The following is a 21,242-nucleotide window of genomic DNA, read 5'->3' on the forward strand; positions in this document are numbered from 1 at the left end:
TTTAAATCGTTAAGAATATATTTATTTGTAATAATTTAATAAGAGTGCATATATTCTGTTACATTCTTATATTTTGACAATATTTAGTTGTTCTTTAAATTCTCAAAGAAAGCTATATTGCTTTTAAGGACTCCCTTCCGTACAGGGAGAACATTGGAATTATTATTACCAGTCGGAGTAGTAGTTGCAGCTGACAATGCAGAGGAGCTCATATTATCATTTGTATCTAAATCTTTCGTATCTTCTGAAGTTTTTCCATCCTTTATTGGTACCCTGAAAAAAATATTGTATAGTAAAATTATCCAAGTATGACTTTATAGGAATTAGGATTTCATATAAAACGCTCGTTTGGATCAATTAAAATCGTCGTATTTCTTAAGTATTTCAAAAAGAAGTCGTTATTATTTTTTTAATTGTTAATTTTTAACCTCAAAAACACTATAGAGTATTTGTATAGTACCTACCTTTCACGAAACTAAATAAGCAAGTTTGAAATAATGTAATGTTTTTGGCTTACCCTACATTTGTAGAATCTGTAGGTATTGATAAATCGTGACTTCCCTTGGAATGAACTGGAGTAGAAGGGCTCTTACCAGAAGCAGATAACGTTTTAGTCTGAAAATGAACGTTTGTATGTAAATTTAGTTTTAAGTCCTTTTTCAATTTTCATACTTTTCGCAGCCAAACATTTTCGTGTGAACGCTGAGTTGGTGCCGATGTCATTAGGAAAGCCCTTGCCAAAGCTTTTACTGATGGCAAAGCATGTGCAACTTCTTTTTCGATTACAGGTTTCTCTGAACTGAATCCTCCAGTTGCTTCTTGCTTTATAAATAAATAATAATCATGAAATTATGTTTAAGTATTACAAATGAAATATACCGTTTCCTCATCTTCTTCGAATGAAAGAATATGACTGGGATCCATAAGCTTTCGTTTTGGTTGCAAAAATTTAAATGCTGGTGGTGTTGAACCCCTTGTAGGCGTGGCACATGCTGATCCACTGCTATCTTTACGGCCTAAGTTTAGTGATGATGGTCTCTGTGTGACTATCTTTGCTTTCTCGGATTTAAATTCTTCTGTTTCTTTTGGTTTGGGGGTTTGGGAAATAAATTCTTTTTCATGTGATGTACCTTCAACTAGGGCCCTAATGCAAACATAAAATATATTAAAATAATAAGCGGTATAATATATTTACTATGTTATTTTAAGGAAAGAAAACGTATTAGAGATAAAATCATAATCATGATTTAATTCTACGGTTGCATTTCTGAAACTGAATCCACTTTTTTAATAGAAATGTTTAACTGACAATTGTAACAAATAAAAACAAAAATTCAAAATAAAATTCTTTTATACAAACAAATTTTGAAATATTTGCTTTACCTTCCTTATTTAAAGTACCTTATATTTCAGGTTGACCAGTAAATTACAATTTAAGTGTTTAACTAAGAAATTATTTCATCGTGCAAGTACTTACTTTGATCTTTCATCCTCGATTTGATCAGATACCAAATTTACTACATTTGTAATGCTTGAGAGAACATGTTCGCTTTCTGAATGTTGTTTTGGTGTCTCTGTGTGTGCTTTTTGTGATATCTCAGACACACCAGGACTATTGTCGATTTCAACTTTTGCAGAATCTGAAAAAGTGAACATTAAGGATGTGATTTATTTTAGTATGGTAGAGTTTTGCATTTTTTGTAAATGAACATGGGCTACAGCAATAGTAGGCAAATTTAACACAGAGAGGAGTCAATGCGATAGAAGGAGTGCTTCAAAGCTACATGAGATCAATCTTAGAGACAAATACACATGCATTCATACAAATCTATATACGGATCTATAACACCACACCGAGTTTATGAAAATGGCCATTGTTCTTGGTTACATGAGAGTTTTTGTTGTTGTTGGGAGTGTAGAAATACCTGATACAAGTTTTGGGAGAGCTACCACTTCGCTGCTATTCTCTTTATGGCAGGCTTTTGATTTAGTTGAAGAATTGGTGTTAGGATTTGTAGCAGTGTAATTAATCTCAGTACGGGGATAGCCATCAGGAGAGTTTGTTAATTTATTCGGTATAAGATAAGAATTAGAGATAGAAGTGTGCTTTTTACCAGATGAAGATTTGTCATTTAATTTGACTCTATTTGCACTTGGCTTCTTGTTTGCAGTAGTAGTATTTCGGTTTACGGCCATCATAGGTGTGGACTTTCTTCTTCTTCTTCTCATAGTATTTTTCTTATGAACTAAAATATCCTTTTCATCATCGGTCATGGTAAAAATATCTTCAACACTAGTTGCTCGACTGGAGGGCACGGTTCCACTGTTATCACTGTGGTGGCTTATATCATGCGAGAAAAGAATTGTATTAATGAAATTAAATGAAATCGGAAAATGATCCACCACACTAACACTAAACCAATCACTACCATTATCCTCATTAAATTCACTGCATTGTCGATGCGACGTATGATGAGTAGTACCTTGTACTCCACCATACCCATGAGTCATAGGCGGAGGAGTAGGTGATAGTGTAGGATTAGTAGTAGTTGTAGGTGAAGGACTAGTCCTATTTTCACATTTTTGCTGTAATACCTCAGCATGAGCTTGAGATGTGTCCTCGATACTACCGCAGGTTTCGTCGTTGGAGTGATACGAGTCAATTGTACTCAAAAATTTATGCATAAGTAGCGTTTGACGACGACGAGTTTCAAGTGCTGCCAGAAGATGTTTATCCTTTATGTACTGATGACATATAGTGGCCAATGTATTGGATCCACTATATGGCAGTGGTGGTGGTAGTGAGGGAGGTTCAAATAATTGCTGGCTACCATCTTCAAAACTCGGTGTTGTGCATTCCATTCCATACTGACGTTTTAATTTCTTAAAATTACTTTGGCTGGCCAATAATGGTCTGGCTATAGAGTCAGTTGCTGAGACCGGATTCTCACTATTATCTGGAATGTGAGTGTCTATTTCAAATTCTAGTGTGGTAGATTGACGCGTGAAATTAGTCGAATCCTCAAATGATTTGGTATCATAGGCAGCTAAATCAAGAGAACATTGTGAGGTATTATTTTTGGAAACAGCGGTCTTTGGCGATAGATCTTCAGACATTGTACCCGTTAGAGTTCCTTCCATTGAATTTGAACAAGAACACGTATCACTAGGAGATGTGATTTCTTCAGAAATTTCTGTTCGAAGAACAGGATATGTTGGAATAGCATCAATTGCTTTCTCTGTCTGTAATGCATCACTTGAATGTAATCTAGCCTCATTAGCTGAATATACTGATTCTTCTGAAATTGAATCTGTAGGAAACATCAATTTGAGTTCTTTATGTTTTAGTTCATAATCAATACCTGGATTAATTTCTTCTTGATCATGTCTCCGAATTTCAGATAAATTGTTTTTCTTTTGATGCATAATTATTGTATTGTCAGGGAATTGTTGTTCTAATGTAATTGACTCAATTTGAGACGATGTATCTCTTAACTTTGGAAGAGTAGTAACTGAGTCAAGAGTCGTAACATTCTCACATAATGTGGAGTGATGTGACAATATTTCATCTTGTTCTTCAAAAGAGTTTATAGTTGACTTCGCTTCTATCGTTAGAAATTCCAAATGCTCCGTAGAAAGAGTACTCGATTGGTCAGTTTTCAGACCCAGTGCAGATATATATCGTTTTGATTGCGACTCGGTATTGAATGAAGTACCAACTGGGCTTATATTATTTTCTAGTTCTGCCACTTTTTTCAATTCTATATTCTCTTTGGAGGGAATACCCTGCGCAACCAAAATTATGTTTCTATCATGATGGATAAGACTTTCAGATTCTATATATATAGCTTGTTCTGTTTTAACCTCTAAGTGAGACATAACATTTTCAGCAATTACAGATTTTGAAATCCTTTTTGGTGATTCTGTTGTCTTGATATCTTCATGTCGAATCAAAACAATTGTTTCATTTAGTTCAGAATTGGTTTGTGGCGAACTACGCATCGGATTGTTGTCATTATTTGATACGAAATGCATTCTAGCTTCATCCAGTTTTTCCAAAGATAAAGCTGATACTGCCCGGGAAATATTATCTTTGGACACAAGAGAATCATCTATGTGGAGCTTTAAGTCTTCTGTTTTGGAGCCAACATTTACCACACTTTCTTCCCAGATCTGCGGAGTTATTACAATAATGCCATTGTCTTCTAAATCTAATGGAGATGTACTAGATATTGAGTTGTTGTATATAAGATTTTTACTTTCTTCAATATCACTCTGGATTTGGGTCTCTGCAACATCCGACTCAGAGCTTGAAATAGTTCTTTTAGTTATAATTATTGAATTGTTTTCAATGTGCAATAATCCGTGGGGTTTTATCGTTTTCTCACCTATTTGATTTGTTGCACTAAGTAAAATGTTCTCTGGTTTTGGTTCCATGTTCACATGAGTATCATTCTTTATAATTATCTCTTTTGGATCTAGCATTTTTGCCATCTCGATAGTTCTTTGGTTTTCTGTTTTTACGTTGAATTGTGATAATTCATATGGTACATTTTGTCTACATTCAGCGTTCAATATAGTATTGGTAATGAATGGTGGTTTAAAACTTTCTGTCAGCTTACCTATCTCGTCTGGAACGAAAGAGTCTAAATTTTCGAATGAATCTGATGGAATTCTTAATTGTTTAAAAGTAGGTGCTATAATAAATGTAAAGCTTTCAGTTGGTACTATTTTTTCGATAGCAACTAAAGGAGAAAGGGAGAGGACCTCATCATTGATCTCAGCAATACTGGAGTGCAATCTGGTTGCATGTTCTACTTCATCTATAAAAATTATAGGCTTTTCTACTTTCGATTCTATTGCATTTGAATGAGTTTTCTTCGAATTATCTTCCTGAATTACTCGTTCTTTACCTTTTAATAACGGCCCAGAGTCGTGTCCTAGTGTTTTTCTCATATCAATAGTTTCTTTTATTTCTAACGTTTGTGAAGAGCTTTTCTCTTTTTGTACTTTTCCATTTACTCCAGTATGCTCCTTTTTGGGAATTGCAGGTGATGGGTGTATTTCCTTCGATTCACATGTTTTCGTTAAAAGTTCCTCTTCAAGTTCCTGTTGCGATTCGTGTTTTGTTGTACACGAAGTCGGTATAGTTTGGGAATTTCCCAAATCGGGATCCATTTGGCCACTTACTTGAGAAAATTCCCCATGCGGGGAATTTTGATCAGCTGTTGCGTCTATTATTTGACATGTTATCGATATTTGGGCACTTGTATCAGCAAGACCTAAAGTAGCCTGGGATGTAGTTTTGGAAACTTCTTCTTCTGTTTGCACATTTGTTTCAGCGGGTTCTGTTTCAACTGGTGACTGGGATTCTTGATTTATTGTTAACGTTTCTAACGAAATATTTTTTTGTGCTTCAGGGTTTATTTTTTCCGCTTCTAATTTACTCTGCAGAGAATCTTGAGCCAAATTTTCAACATCAGATATTATATTTTTGTTTGTGTTAGCACCGGCTGGGTCCATTAGGGATGTATTTCGTACTGCAGTTTCTGGTATCACTGCACATACCGTTGTTGCAATATCTGCTTGCAGCGATCCCTTCTCGACTATCTGAGTGGCTCCTGGATCAATATCTGGAGAATCTTGAGCCAGGGCGGTCTTGACTTCTTGTTCTCTTTGTAATGTATCTGAACCATCTTTTGCTCCCACACCAGTGGTTATATTATCGTTTATTTCAGAACCTGCTGAGGCAATTAGGGATGAATCTTGAAGTGCTGGTTCTGGTATTGCTACACATGTTGGCTCAAGTGCTGCCTTAATTGGTTCAACTTTCTGGACAGCTTCTGTTTCAATTTGCGAGGAAGCTATTGTAGCACATGTCGCTGGCGCAAGTTCCGATACCGCCTTAATTGGTTCAACTATCTGGACAGCTGGTTCAATCTTCGGGGAATCTTGAGCATCTACATCAGATGTTAAACTTTCGTTTAAATTTGCTGCTGCTGTGTCCATTCTGGATGTATTTGGGGCAGCAGTTGCTGGCATTGCTGCACCTATAGTTGGTACAATGTTAGCATGCTGTGATTCCGCCTCAACTGGTTCAATTACCTGATCAGCTTCTGGTTCATTCGGCTGAGAATCATTAACAACGGCGGACTCGACTTCGTGCTCTACTTGCCCTGTTTCTGAAATAACTTTTGTTTCGATCCCAATTGTTGTGTTAACGTTTATTCCCGAGACTGGTGGTGCCATTATGGATGTATTTAGGACAGGAGGTTCAGGCATTGCTGCAAAAATCGTTGGAGCGATATCTGCATGTTGCGATACTGGCTCAGTTATTTGCACAGCTTCTGGTTCAATCTGCGAAGAATCTTGAGCAACAGCAGGCACGAGTTCGTGCTCTAGTTGAGGTGTTTCTGAAACAACTTTTACGTCTATTTCCGCTCCTGCTGGATCAGGTTCTGGTATTGTTATACATGCCATTGTTGCAGTATCTGCATATTGCGATTCCCCCTCAACTATCTGAATCGCCTCTGGTTCAATCTTCGAAGTATCTGGAGTAACGGCTGACACGGCTTCTAAAACAAATACTGTTTTTATACGAGACGTTATATTTTCACTTACGTCAGCTACTGCTGGGTTCATTATGTGTACATCATGGGCATCAGGTGCTGGTATTGCAGCACAGGTTGGTGCGGTATCTACATGCTCCGATTTCACATCAACTGGTTCAATAATCTGAACAACTTCTGGTTCAATCTGTGGAGAATCATTAGCAACGGCGGACTCGACTTCGTGGTCTTTTTGCTCCGTATCTGATACACATTTTGACTCTATTCCAATTGTTGTGTTATCATTTATTTCAGCATCGGGTGGTTCCATTATGGAAGTATCTTGGATAGCATGTTCTGGTATTGCTGCACATATTGTTGATGCGCCATGAGCATGCTGCGATTCTGCCCCAACTGGTTCAATTATTTGAACAGCTTCTGATTCAGTCGTTTGAGAACCATGAAGAGCGTTGGACTCGGCTTCTTCCTCTATTCGTAATGTTTCTGAAACAATTTTTGCGTCAATTGTTTTGTTATCGTTGATTTCAGCAACTGCTGAGTCCATTTGGTTTATATCATGGACTGCAGGTTTTGGAATTGCAGTACATGTCGATAGTGCGGCATCTGCATGCTGCGATTTAATCTCAACAGGTTCAATTAACTGAACAGCTGAACAGATTGAACCAGCAATCTGCTGAGAATTTTGAACAACGGCGGACTCGATGTTTTCCTCTATTTCTGTTTCTGAATCCAATTTTGCTTCTACTGCTATTGGTGTGTTATCATTTATTTCTGCAACTACTGGATCCATTATGGACATATCCTGGACTGCAGGTTCTGGTATTGCAGTACATGTCGTTGATGCGGTATCTGCATGCTGCAGTTTAATCTCAACTGGTTCAATTGTCTGAACAGCTTCTGGATCAATCTGCTGAGAACCTTGAACAACGGCGGACTCGACTTTTTGTTCTAGTTGCACTGTTTCTGAGTCAACTTTTGCGTCTATTCCATTTGTTGTGTTATCGTTTATCTCAGCAACTGCAGGTTCTGGTATTGCTGCACATATTGTTGGTGCGGTGTCTGCATAATCCGATTTTATCTCAACTGGTTCAATTATCTGACCAGCTGCAGGTTCAATATGCTGAGAACATTGAACAATGGCGGACTCGACTTGTTGCTCTATTCGCACTGTTTCTGAGTCCAATTTTGTTTCTATTACAATTGCTTTGTTATCGTTTATTTCATCAAATGCAGGGTTCATCATGGATATAGTTTGTCCTGCTGGTTCTGGTATTGCAGCACATGTCGTTGGTGCGGTGTCTGCAGGATGCGATTCTTTCTCAACTGGTTCAATTATCTGAACAGTTTCTGGTTTAATCCGCTGAGAATCTTGAATAACGGCGGACTCGACTTTTTGTTCTATTTTCATTGTTTCTAAGTCACATTTTGCTTCTAGTCCTATTGTTGTATTATCATTTATTTCAGCAAATTCTGCGTTCATCATGGATATATCCTGGACTGCAGGTTCTAGTATTGCAGCAGTTGCAGTCATTGGTGCGTTATCTGCATGCTGCGATCTTATTTCAACCGGTTCAATTATCTGAACAACTTCTGGTTCAATGTGCTGAGAATCTTGAACAAGGGCGGACTCGACTTTTTTTTCTATTTGCACTGTTTCTGAATCAACTTTTGCGTCTATCTCAGCAACTGCAGGTTCTGGTATTGCAGCACATGTCGTTGGTGCAGTATTGGCATCCTGCGACTTTATCTCAACTGGTTCAATTGTCTGAACAGCTGCTGGTTCAATGTGCTGAGAATCTTGAACAACGGCGGACTCGTTATCTCGCTCTTTTTGCACTCGTTCTGAGTCAACTTTTGCATCTATACCAATTGTTGCATTATCGTTTATCTCATTAACTGCTGGTTCTGGTATTACAGTACATGTCATTGGTGCGGTATCTGCAAGCTGCGATTTTATCTCAACTGGTTCAATTGTCTGAACAGCTGCTGGTTCAATCTGCTGAGAATCTTGAACAACGGCGGACTCAACTGTTTGTTCAACTTTTGCGTCTATCTCAGCAACTGCAGGTTCTGGTATTGCAGCACATGTCGTTGATGCGGTATCGGCATCCTGCGACTTTATCTCAACTGGTTCAATTGTCTGAACAGCCGCTGGTTCAATGTGCTGAGAATCTTGAACAACGGCGGACTCGACTTGTTGTTCTATTTGCATTCGTTCTGAGTCAACTTTTGCGTCTATTACAATTGTTGTGTTGTCGTTTATCTCAATAACTGCAGGTTCTGGTATTACAGTACATGTCGTTGGTGCGGTATCTGCAAGCTGCGATTTTATCTCAACTGGTTCAATTGTCTGAACAGCTGCTGGTTCAATCTGCTGAGAATCTTGAACAACGGTGGACTCGACTTTCTGTTTTATTTGCACTGTTTCTGAGACAAATTTTGGCTCTATTCCAATTGTTGTGTTATCGTTTATATCAGAAACCGCAGGTTCTGGTATTTCAGCATATGTCATTGGTGCGGTATCTGCATGCTGCGATCTTATCTCAACTGATTCAATTATCTGAACACCTTCTGGTTCAATCTTCTGAGAATCTTGAACAACGGTGGGCTCGATATTTCGCTCTATTTGCACTGTTTCTGAGTCAACTTTTGCGTCTATTCCGATTGTTGTATTATCGTTTATCTCAGCAACTGCAGTATCTGGTATTGCAGCACATGTCGTTGGTACGGTATCTGCATGCTGCGATTTTATATCAACTGGTTCAATTGTGTCAACTGCTGCTGGTACAATGTGCTGAGAATCTTGAATAACGGCGGACTCGACATCTCGCTCTATTTGTATTCGTTCTGAGTCAACTTTTGCGTCTATACCAATTGTTGCATTATCGTTTATCTCAGTAACTGCAGGATCTGGTATTACATCACACGTCGTTGGTGCGGTATCTGCATGCTGCGATTTTATCTCAACTGGTCCAATTATCTGAACAGCTTCTGGTTCAATCTGCTGAGAATTTTGAACAACGGTGGACTCGACTTTCTGTTCTATTTGCACTGTTTCTGAGTCAACTTTTGGCACTATTCCAATTGTTGTGTTATCGTTTATATCAGCAACTGCAGGTTCTATTATTGCAGCATATGTCATTGGTGCGGTATCTGCATGCTGCGATCTTATTTCAACTGATTCAATTATCTGAACAGCTTCTGGTTCGATCTGCTGAGAATCTTGAATAACGGAGGACTCGACTTTTTGTTCTATTTGCACTGTTTCTGAGTCAACTGGTATTATCTCAACTGATTCAATTATCTGTACATCTGCTGGTTCAATCTGCTGAGAATCTTGAGCAACAGCAGACTCGACTTTTTGTTCTATTTGCACTGTTTCTGAGTTAACTTTTGCGTCTATTCTAATTGTTGTGTTATCGTTTATCTCAGCAACTACAGGTTCTGGTATTGCAGCACATGTCGTTGGTTCGGTATTTGCATGCTGCGATTTTATCTCAACTGGCTCAGTTATCTGAACAGCTTTTGGTTCAATCTGCTGAGAATCTTGAACAACGGCGGACTCGACTATTTGTTCTATTTGCACTGTTTCTGAGTCAACTTTTGGCTCTATTCCAATTGTTGTGTTATCATTTATCTCAGCAACTGCAGGTTCTGGTATTGCAGCACATGTCGTTGGTGCGGAATCTGCATGCTGCGATTTTATCTCAACTGATTCAATTATCTGAACAGCTTCTGGTTCAATCTGCTGAGAATCTTGAATAACGGAGGACTCGACTTTTTCTTCTATTTGTACTGGTTCTGAGTCAACTTTTGCCTCTATTCCAATTGTTGTGTTATCGTTAATCTCAGCAACTGCAGGTTCTGGTACTACAGCACATGTCGTTTGTGCGGTATCGGCATGTTGCGATTTTATCTCAACTGTCTTAACAGCTGCTGGTTCAATGTGCTGAGAATCTTGAACAACGGTGGACTCGACTTGTTGCTCTATTTGCACTCGTTCTGAGTCAACTTTTGCGTCTATTACAATTGGTGTGTTATCGTTTATCTCAGCAACTGCAGGTTCTTGTATTACAGCACATGTCGTTGGTGCGGTATCTGTATGCTGCGATTTTATCTGAACTGGTTTAATTGTCTGAACAGCTGCTGGTTCAATGTGCTGAGAATCTTGAACAACGGCGGACTCGACTTGTTGTTCTATTTGCATTCGTTCTGAGTCAACTTTTGCGTCTATTTCAATTGTTGTATTATCGTTTATCTCAGCAACTACCGGTTCTGGTATTGCAGCATACGTTGGTGCGATATCTTCATGCTGCGATTCTTTCTCAACTTGTACAATTATCTGAACAGCTTCTGGTTCAATCTGCTGAGAATTTTGAACAACGGCTGACTCGACTTTTTGCTCTATTTGCACTGTTTCTGAATCAACTTTTGCTGCTATTCTAATTGTTGTATTATCGTTTATCTCAGCGACTGAACGTTCTGGTAATGCTGCACATATCGCTGGTGCGGCATCTGCATGCTGCGATGTTATACCAACTGGTGCAATTATCTGAACAGCTGCTGGTTCAATCTGCTGAGAATCTTGAACAACTGCGGACTCGACATTTTGCTCTATTTGCACTGTTTCAGAGCCAACTTTTGTTGCTATTCCATTTGTTGTTCTATCGTTTGTTTCAGCAAATGCTGGGTCCATTATAGATATATCGTGGACTCCAGGTTCTGGTATTGCAGCACATGTCGTTGGTGCAGTATCGGCATTTTGCGATTCTTTCTGAACTGGTTCAATTATCTGAACAGCTTCTGGTTCAATGTGCTGAGATTCTTGAGCAACGGAGAACTCAACTGTCTGCTCTATTTGCACTGCTTCTGAGTCAACTTTTGCTTCTATTCCTATTGTTGCGTTATCATTTATTTCATCAACAACTGTGCTCATAATGGATTTATCTTGGATTGCTATTTCTGGTATTGCAGCACATGTCGTTGGTGCTGTGTCTGCATGCTGCGATTTTATATCAACTGGTTCAATTATGTGAACAGCTTCTGGTTCAATATGCTGAGAATCTTGAACAACGGCTGACTCAACTTTCTGCTCTATTTGCACTGTTTCTGAGTCAATTTTTGCGTCTATTCCAATTGTTGTACTATCGTTTATCTCAGCAACTACAGGTTCTGGTATTGCATCACATGTCGCTGGTGCGGTATCGGCAGGCTGCGATTCTTTCTTAACTTGTTCAATTATCTGATCACCTGTTGGTTCAATCTGCTGAGAATCTTGAACAACGGCTGACTCAACTTTCTGCTCTATTTGCACTGTTTCTGTGTCAACTTTTGCGTCTATTACAATTGTTGTGTTATCGTTTATCTCAGCAACTGCAGATTCTGGTATTGCAGCAGGTATCGTTGGTGCGGTATCTGCATGCTGCGATTTTATTTCAATTGATTCAATTATCTGAACAGCTTCTGGTTCAATCTGAGATTCTTGAACAACAGAGGACTCGTCTGTTTGGTCTATTCGCACTGGTTCTGAATCAACTTTTGGTTCTATTCCTATTATTGTGTCATCGTTCATTTCAGCAACTGCTGGGTCCATTATGCATATATCTTGGACTTCTGGTTCTGGTATTGAAGCACGTGTCGTTGGTGCGGTATTGGCATGTTGCGATTCTTTCTCAACTGGTTCAATTATCTGAACAGCTTCTGGTTCAATCTGCTGAGAATTTTGAACAACGGCGGACTCGACTTTTTGTTCTATTTGCACTGTTTCAGAGTCCACTATTGCCTCTATTCGTATTGTTGTGTTATCGTTTATCTCGGCAACTGTAGGTTCTGGTATTGCAGCATATATCGTTGGTGCGGTATCTGCAGGTTGCGATTTTATTTCAACTGGTTCATTTATCTGAACCGTTTCTTGTTCAATCTGCTGAGATTCTTGAACAACGGAGGACTCGACTGTCTGCTCTATTTGCACTGGTTCTGAGCCAACTTTTGCTTCTATTCCTATTTTTGTGTTTTCGTTTATTTCAGCAACGGCTGTGCACCTAATGGATTTATCTTGGATTGCTGCTTCTGGTATTGCAGCCCATGTCGTTGGTGCGTTATCTGCATGTTGCGATTCTTTCTCAACTTGTTCAATTATCTGAACAGCTGCTGGTTCAATCTGCTGAGAATCCTGAACAACGGCGGACTCTACTTTTTGTTCTATTTGCACTGGTTCTGTGTCAACTTTTGCTTCTATTCCTATTGTTGTGTTATCATTTATTTCAGCAACTGTTGGGTTTATTGTGGATATGCCTTGGACCCCTGCTTCTGGTATTGTAGCACATGTCGTTTCCGCGATGTTTACATGCTGTGATTTTTTCTCAACTGGTTCAATTATTTGAACAGCTTCTGTTTCAATCTGCTGAGTATCTTGAACAACGGCGACTATTCCAATTGTTGTGTTATCGTTTATCCCAGGGACTGCAGGTTCTGGTATTGCAGCACATGTCGTTGGTGCTGTATCTGCATGCTGCGATTTTATATCAACTGGTTCAATTATGTGAACAGCTTCTGGTTCAATCTGCTGAGAATCTTGAACAACTGCTGACTCAACTTTCTGCTCTATTTGCACTGTTTCTGAGTCAATTTTTGCGTCTATTCCAATTGTTGTACTATCGTTTATCTCAGCAACTACAGGTTCTGGTATTGCATCACATGTCGCTGGTGCGGTATCGGCAGGCTGCGATTCTTTCTTAACTTGTTCAATTATCTGATCACCTGTTGGTTCAATCTGCTGAGAATCTTGAACAACGGCTGACTCAACTTTCTGCTCTATTTGCACTGTTTCTGTGTCAACTTTTGGGTCTATTACAATTGTTGTGTTATCGTTTATCTCAGCAACTGCAGATTCTGGTATTGCAGCAGGTATCGTTGGTGCGGTATCTGCATGCTGCGATTTTATTTCAATTGATTCAATTATCTGAACAGCTTCTGGTTCAATCTGAGATTCTTGAACAACAGAGGACTCGTCTGTTTGGTCTATTCGCACTGGTTCTGAATCAACTTTTGTTTCTATTCCTATTATTGTGTCGTCGTTCATTTCAGCAACTGCTGGGTCCATTATGCATATATCTTGGACTTCTGGTTCTGGTATTGAAGCACGTGTCGTTGGTGCGGTATTGGCATGTTGCGATTCTTTCTCAACTGGTTCAATTATCTGAACAGCTTCTGGTTCAATCTGCTGAGAATTTTGAACTACGGCGGACTCGACTTTTTGTTCTATTTGCACTGTTTCAGAGTCCACTATTGCCTCTATTCGTATTGTTGTGTTATCGTTTATCTCGGCAACTGTAGGTTCTGGTATTGCAGCATATATCGTTGGTGCGGTATCTGCAGGTTGCGATTTTATTTCAACTGGTTCATTTATCTGAACCGTTTCTTGTTCAATCTGCTGAGATTCTTGAACAACGGAGGACTCGACTGTCTGCTCTATTTGCACTGGTTCTGAGCCAACTTTTGCTTCTATTCCTATTTTTGTGTTTTCGTTTATTTCAGCAACGGCTGTGCACCTAATGGATTTATCTTGTATTGCTGCTTCTGGTATTGCAGCACATGTCGTTGGTGCGTTATCTGCATGTTGCGATTCTTTCTCAACTTGTTCAATTATCTGAACAGCTGCTGGTTCAATCTGCTGAGAATCCTGAACAACGGCGGACTCTACTTTTTGTTCTATTTGCACTGGTTCTGTGTCAACTTTTGCTTCTATTCCTATTGTTGTGTTATCATTTATTTCAGCAACTGCTGGGTTTATTGTGGATATGCCTTGGACCCCTGCTTCTGGTATTGTAGCACATGTCGTTTCCGCGATGTTTACATGCTGTGATTTTTTCTCAACTGGTTCAATTATTTGAACAGCTTCTGTTTCAATCTGCTGAGTATCTTGAACAACGGCGACTATTCCAATTGTTGTGTTATCGTTTATCCCAGGGACTGCAGGTTCTGGTATTGCAGCACATGTCGTTGGTGCGGTATCCGCATGCTGCGATTTGATATCATCTGGTTCAATTATCTGAACAGCTACTGGTTCAATCTGCTGAGAATCTTGAACAACTGCGAACTCGACTGTTCTATACTCTATTCGCACTGTTTCTGAGTCAATATTTGCTGCTATACCATTTGTTGTGCTGTCATTTATTTCAGCAACTGCTGAGTCCATTATGGATATATCTTGGACAAAAGCAAAAGTCGTTGGTGCGGTATAGGCATGTTGCAATGCTTTCTCAACTGTTTCAATTATCTGAACAGCTTCTGGTTCAATCTGCTGAGAATCTTGAACAACGGCGACCTCGATTTTTTGTTCCTTTTGAACTGTTTCAGAGTCCACTATTGCCTTTATTCGTATTGTTGTGTTATCGTTTATTTCGGCAACTGTAGGTTCTGGTATTTCAGCACATGTCGTTTCCGCGATATTTTTATGCTGCGATTTTATTTCAACTGGTTCAATTATCTGAACAGCTTCTGGCTCTAGCTGCAGAGATTTTAGAACAACGTAGGACTCGACTGTTTGCTCTATTTGCACTGTTTCTGATTCAACTTTTGCTTCTATTCCTATTCTTGTGTTATCATTTATTTCAGCAACTACTGGGTTCATTGTGGATATATCGTGGATTGCTGGTGCTGGTATTGCAGCACATGTCATTGGTGCGTTATCTGCATGTTGTGATTCTTTCTCAACTTGTTCAATTTTCTGATCAGCTTCTGGTTCAATCTGCTGAGAATCTTGAGCAACGGCGGACTCGACTTTATGTTCTATTTGCACTTTTTCTGAGTCAACTTTGGCGTCTGTTCCAATTATTGTGTTGTCGTTTATTTCAGCGACTGCAGGTTCGGGTATTGCAGCACATGTCGTTGGTTCGGTAACTGCGTGCTGCGAAGTTAGCTCAACTGGTTTAATTATCTGTACAGCTGCTGGTTCAATCTGCTGAGAATCTTGAACAACAGCGGACTCGACTTGTACCTCTATTTGCACTGTTTCTAAGTCAACTTTTGCTGCTATTCTATTTGTTGTGTTATCGTTTATTTCAGCAACTGCTGGGTCCATTATGGATATATCTTGGATTCCAGGTTCTGGTATTGAAGCACATGTCGTTCGTGCGGTATCGGCATGTTGCGATTCTCTCTCAACTGGTTCAATCATCCGAACAGCTTCTGGTTCAATCTGCTGAGAATTTTGAACAACGACAGACTCTACTTTTTGTTCTATTTCTATTTCAGAGTCCACTTTTGCGTCTATTCCTATTGTTGGGTTATCGTTTATCTTAGTAACTGCATGTTCTGGTATTGCAGCACACATCGTTGGCGCGGTATCTGCATGCTGCGATTTTATCTCAACTGGTTCAATTATCTGAACAGCTGCTGGTTCAATCTGCTGAGCTTCTGGTTCAATTTGATGAGATTCTTGAACAACGGAGGACTCGACTGATTGCTCAATTTGCACCGCTTCTGAGTCAACTTTTGCTTCTATTGCTATTGTTGTGTTATCATTTATTTCAGCAACTGCTGGGTTTATTATGGATATATCTTGGACTGTTGTTTCTAGTATTGTTGCACATGTCGTTTCCGCGATATTTTTATGCTGCGATTCTTTCTCAACTGGTTCAATTATCTGGACAGCTTCTGGTTCAATCTGCGGAGAATCTTGAACAACGACGGGCTCGACTTTTTGTTCTATTTGCACTTTTTCTGAGTCAATTTTTGCTTCTGTTTTTATTGTTGTGATATAGTTTATTTCAGCAACTGCTGGGTCCATTACGGATATGTCTTGGACTGCATTTGCAACGCATGCTGGTTCATTTATCGGTAGTATTTCAGGTTTAATCTCTGCTTCAACTATTTGCGGTTCAACACAACCAGTTTTGAATTTAATCTGATTTGCACTAGTTTGGGGAGATTCTTTTTCCACTACTATATCCGAATTATCTACTAGTGCTAGATTTATCTGATTTTCAAGTTCGTCAGGGGTTGGGAAATTTTTCAAATCAAACTCTCCCATCTCCTCAGGTATTACACCTAGGCTGTGAGGATACATTTCGTAGGACCGAGATTTTATTTCGTTTAAAGCTAAATTCTTGAGTTCATTCATTGTAATCAATTCAGCAGCACTCAAAGTAGCAGGTTCATCAGCTGCTGGTACTGCAAGCATTGGTCCCAATGCCATGGCCGCCAATATTTCGATAACTGAAGGTGTTGTCGAAGGAGGATCGAGGGATTCGACTGTTCCAAAGCCAGTGCATTCATCTGCATCGAAAAAGTCATCTGCTGCTGAAATCAAAAATATAGATCGAGTCAGAAGTATAAAATATCGATAAATTTTCCGTCTGTATACTCTATAAATTTTTACCTGGGTGTTGATCCAAAATGTAACGACAACAGTGAGGGGGAAAACTAGCATTACAACTTAAGGAATTATTAGACTACAAAACGATAAAATATTCAAGTATGTAATCTAATGGATGGACTAAATGTGATATAACATTAGGACATACTTTCAGATGGATCGCTCATATCGTCTTCAAAGCCCGATGGAGGAGACAAAACATCAAAATCTCTTTTAATATATTCAGTGTCCTTGTTAGGTTGGTTTATGAGAACATTTGCTGGATGTTCAGAAGTCAGAATAGAAGAATTATTCGAACTACTCAAGTCACCCATAGTGCAATTTGGAAACTCCGTAGGGTTGGCGACTTCACATTCAGGAGATAATTCCAAACATTTTTCACTGTCCTGTAATAGAAAATGGATTGATCTTTTAGATTATTATTATAATCAACAGGTGCAGTATGTAGGGATGTCTATCGGTATGTATAATAGTCCCGGAATCACGTAATATTGAATTAATTTATGAGAAAGATAGTATGTAATTTGTTGTAGTACTGGATACATCTTTTGCGTTGGAAAACTTGAACGTTGGTGTAATGGTGTTCGATCCAGAATAACCAATTAGTCAAAATCCTTGCTAACCTAAACTAATGTAATCTTGTCATCTCAAATTCCGTCATAGTGATGTTTTCTCTTGTTACAACAAAACTTAATTGCAAGTAACTTTGCCAAACAAGAGTCTTCGAGAGATATATGCATAGGGTTTCTTAAAGTGAAAAAGTTAGTGTTTCTTTATATGTGCGAAAATGTTCCTATCAACTATATTAGTAATAGATCATATCATTTCCTAATAGTTTAAATATCAGGTACAGGAATGCCGCTATTTGGCACTAATCCCCAAATTTTGTGGAATTGGTATTAAAATATGTCAGATTAATTCTGGAAGAACGTTACGTAAGTGTTCGCGTACGGTCACTCGCTATGGATGTGATTACACGTTAAATTATATAGGTTAGGTTAAATATTTCAGGCTCACTTAGACTATTCACATTGTGATACCACAGTGGTGAACTTCTCTCTTATCACTGAGTGCTGCCCTATTTTATGTTAAGATCAATGACAAGGGACCTCCTTTTTATAGCCGAGTCCGAACAGCGTTCCACATTGCAGTGAAACCACTTAGGGAAGCTGAAACACTCTGAAATATCACCAGCTTTACTGAGGTGGGATAATCCACCGCTAAAAAACTTTTTGTTTAGTCGAAGCTGGGTTCGAACCCATGACCTTGTGTATGCAAGGCGGGCATGGTAACAATTGCATAGAACAAAGTCGTTAGTTTTGAGAAATTAACCTCTCTTATTTTTATCAAACCGGCGTTCCACTGTTTTAAATTCCGAATTGCAGGATTTATTATACACCCAATCCCAAATGGCATCCTTCCACTATTATCAGTAACTTACAATAACGTTGGACTCAGCATCCGTATAATGACTTTCAGAACGTTGTTCCTTCCAACTACAAGCAGATCCAGATTGTTTTTCAATATTAAAATTTTGATCCATATTCTTATTTGTACCACATTTTCCAATATTCGATCCCAATGAACTTTCCGGAATTCCACTTGTATTATTGTTCGTTTGTTTTTGCACAACCTACAATAGATCAAAAGAAAAACCCTTCCGTTAATCTTAACATAACCTTGACATTGAAACCAGCCAGACAACGTCGGCGTCTAGGTAAAGGAGGTACTTGGTGGGTGTTTGATTTGTTAGCCCAGGTCAAAAAACTTAACGAATGTTATTGCAAAGACCAACAAACAAAAACTTTCGTTCGAGACAGCACAAAGAAAAAAATGCGTAAGTTATTTTGTCGTTGCTTTTGCAGGTAGTCGCACTAGAAATATCGATTAAATCTCTTACAGCTATCATCGGTATGGATTCTTTACTGTGTCACTTAGGTGGGTTTAGAGGTCACATATGCCCACAAAAACTTAATATTTTAGTATTCATATCTTGTCACCATGAAAAATGCTGGATATTATATAACACTTTTAAATATCTTACGGCATTTTTAAATTTTTACTAAGTAATTGAAAATTTTGATAATTATAATTAAGGTTAAACCTTATGGATTTACATTTTCTTTCATTTCTTGTTGTTCCATGGTGGATACGTTTATATTTGTTAAGATGTCCTTTACCACGTATAGCTGTATTCCTTTAAATTTTTTCTTGAAGCACTTTTAATACAGATTAAAAATCTTTTGGTTATTGCGATTGATCCAATTATCTGGTCCAATTAAATTTCAATCAATTATTTTACACTTGATAGTAGATTTCAATATTTTTGGTTTTCGAAAGAACGTCTTTACACTTTAACAACCACTGGATAACTGAAAAAATGCGTTTTGCGATGGCCATTCTATGGCATTTTTGAGGAAAAGCTTTTTGGATGTCCGGTAAGAAGTCTCACAAGTGCTCAATGAAAAGCCTAACGAAATGCTTTCATGTTTGCACCAATTCAGGTGTGCAAAACGCCTATGGGTAGTAAAATATGAATAAACAAAACAACAGTTAGTAAAATTAACTTTTCTATGTACATCACATGCTTCTATATAGAAATGATTTTTGTATACACCCAGAAAATAGGTATATGTAGTGTTTATGGCATAATAAAATGAAAACGCATTACATGTGTAGCCGTAGCTGATAACGCAGCATTGTGGTGCACATGCGTGGCCATAAATATTATGTTCATGTTCTTATCTTTACTTTTTAAGAATATTTAGATTGTAGCTAGTTTAAGATTTAGTATATAAGGATGAATATTTTTTAGAATAAATTAGTGATTTACAACCACTCAATCGTGTAAGGAATATTATTAATTTCTTTACATGTAGTATGTAAATAACCCGAAAACACCTAATATTAATAAAAATTTAAAAAATATGTAATTAAATTAATTAATGATTGATTCTTGCGTTGATTAAGAAATTAATTCAAACAGTATTTTATGTACTGGGTAAACACAGCAGTAGTGACTGCCGGTAGGCCTGTACTCAGTCAGCGGCGTGATATTTTTATGAATTGGAACGTGCAATTCTAAAAGCTAACTCTATATTCACGTTTACAATATGCGAAAGATAGAATTAGGTCCAGTTTCTCAATGTCTTGTTATTATTTATCGTGTCGATAAAACAGCTGATCCCATACAAAAATTTTACTAACTGGAGGTCTATCCTCCGCTTAAAATTAATCGGAGGATGAGAAAGTGGCCATTAGAATTATAGGATATTTTTGCCGAAGGGGTTATTATATTTGGTTCTCCCAGAATTTTTTAATTTGAAACTTTGTTTTTAATTAAGAAGAGTCTTGTCTGATATATTGTAATTTTAGGCATATTAAAGAATTCAATCAATTTAATCCCGACTTCCTTAAAATGTAGTTAAAAATATTTCTCTCAATGTAACATAATACTGACCAATCCATTGGCAGGCGTTAAAAGGCTTTGGTTAACTATTTTAAGCATAAACAGCAACAGGTGTTATTAGAAAACTATTTTAATAGCCCAGGTCATGATGGAAGCAAATGAATAGGAAGAAGAAAGAATAACTATGTATAGGACAACAAAATAGAATATTAAACATAGTTATATCAAACACAAAACTATGGACTTAATATATTGTTATCAGTTGTATGTGCAAAAATAGGGGTTTCAATTGCAGTGGCTTCTTTGATTTATATCAAATTCGATTGAAAATGCGATGTAACACATTCAAAAATAAATATTGATGGGGCTATTCTCTTCTCCTGAGCAAAGATTATAGATTTGAGGAAGGTAGGAAATTGGCTTGCGTCATACCAAATGTTGCATTTACCAGATTAGTTTAATACATGTTTGTAATCTTTTAGTTGTTTTTCGTTTTTATTTTTTAAATGAAAAATTAAATTTTCTTAATGAAACAATGTTAAATTTTAGGCAACAACAAAAAAAAATACGTTTTCCCCTTTATGGAAATTTATATCGTGCACTTAATTTCTTTTTATTTGCATTTTAATGCTATGTCAATACTTGTATACACGTTTTTTTCGAGTATTAAACTAATCTAGTAAATGGTTCGATCTCCTCAGTAGCTAATTTCCTATCTTCCTACAATTTATAATCTTTGCTCCTGAGGATATTACCCTGTACTATACTCTCATTTTATCCTATTTCATGCGACCCACAGTTTATTCTCTTATTCCAAACCAAATGTTGCATTTACCATGTTAGTTCCATACATGTTTGTAATTTTTTTATTTGTTTTTCGTTTTTA

General features: G+C 37.9%; 2 protein-coding genes across 2 annotated transcripts in view; both read right to left on the reverse strand.

Moving 5' to 3' along the window:
- Positions 1–17,001, reverse strand: LOC142240157 (uncharacterized). The gene is made up of 8 exons (XM_075311862.1): positions 4,914–17,001; positions 3,363–4,646; positions 1,926–3,311; positions 1,478–1,640; positions 880–1,144; positions 673–822; positions 518–615; positions 1–273 (listed from the first exon to the last, which is right to left on the reverse strand). The coding sequence occupies exons 1-8, from the start codon at positions 16,999–17,001 to the stop codon at positions 84–86; spliced, it is 15,624 nt and encodes a 5,207-aa protein (XP_075167977.1). The 3' UTR covers positions 1–83.
- The window catches only part of LOC142238262 (uncharacterized), an 18,135-nt gene continuing 13,846 nt past the window's right edge, over positions 16,954–21,242 (reverse strand). The window contains exons 2-4 of the mRNA XM_075309867.1: positions 18,389–18,580; positions 17,096–17,333; positions 16,954–17,023 (exon numbers count right to left, since the gene is read on the reverse strand). Of these exons, the coding sequence (XP_075165982.1) occupies positions 17,019–17,023; positions 17,096–17,333; positions 18,389–18,490 (345 nt within the window). The 5' untranslated portion in view covers positions 18,491–18,580 and the 3' untranslated portion in view covers positions 16,954–17,018. The remainder of the gene's footprint in view (positions 17,024–17,095; positions 17,334–18,388; positions 18,581–21,242) is intronic.

This window comes from Haematobia irritans, chromosome 5 (assembly GCF_050003625.1).
Source record: "Haematobia irritans isolate KBUSLIRL chromosome 5, ASM5000362v1, whole genome shotgun sequence".
Lineage (NCBI taxonomy): Eukaryota > Metazoa > Arthropoda > Insecta > Diptera > Muscidae > Haematobia > Haematobia irritans.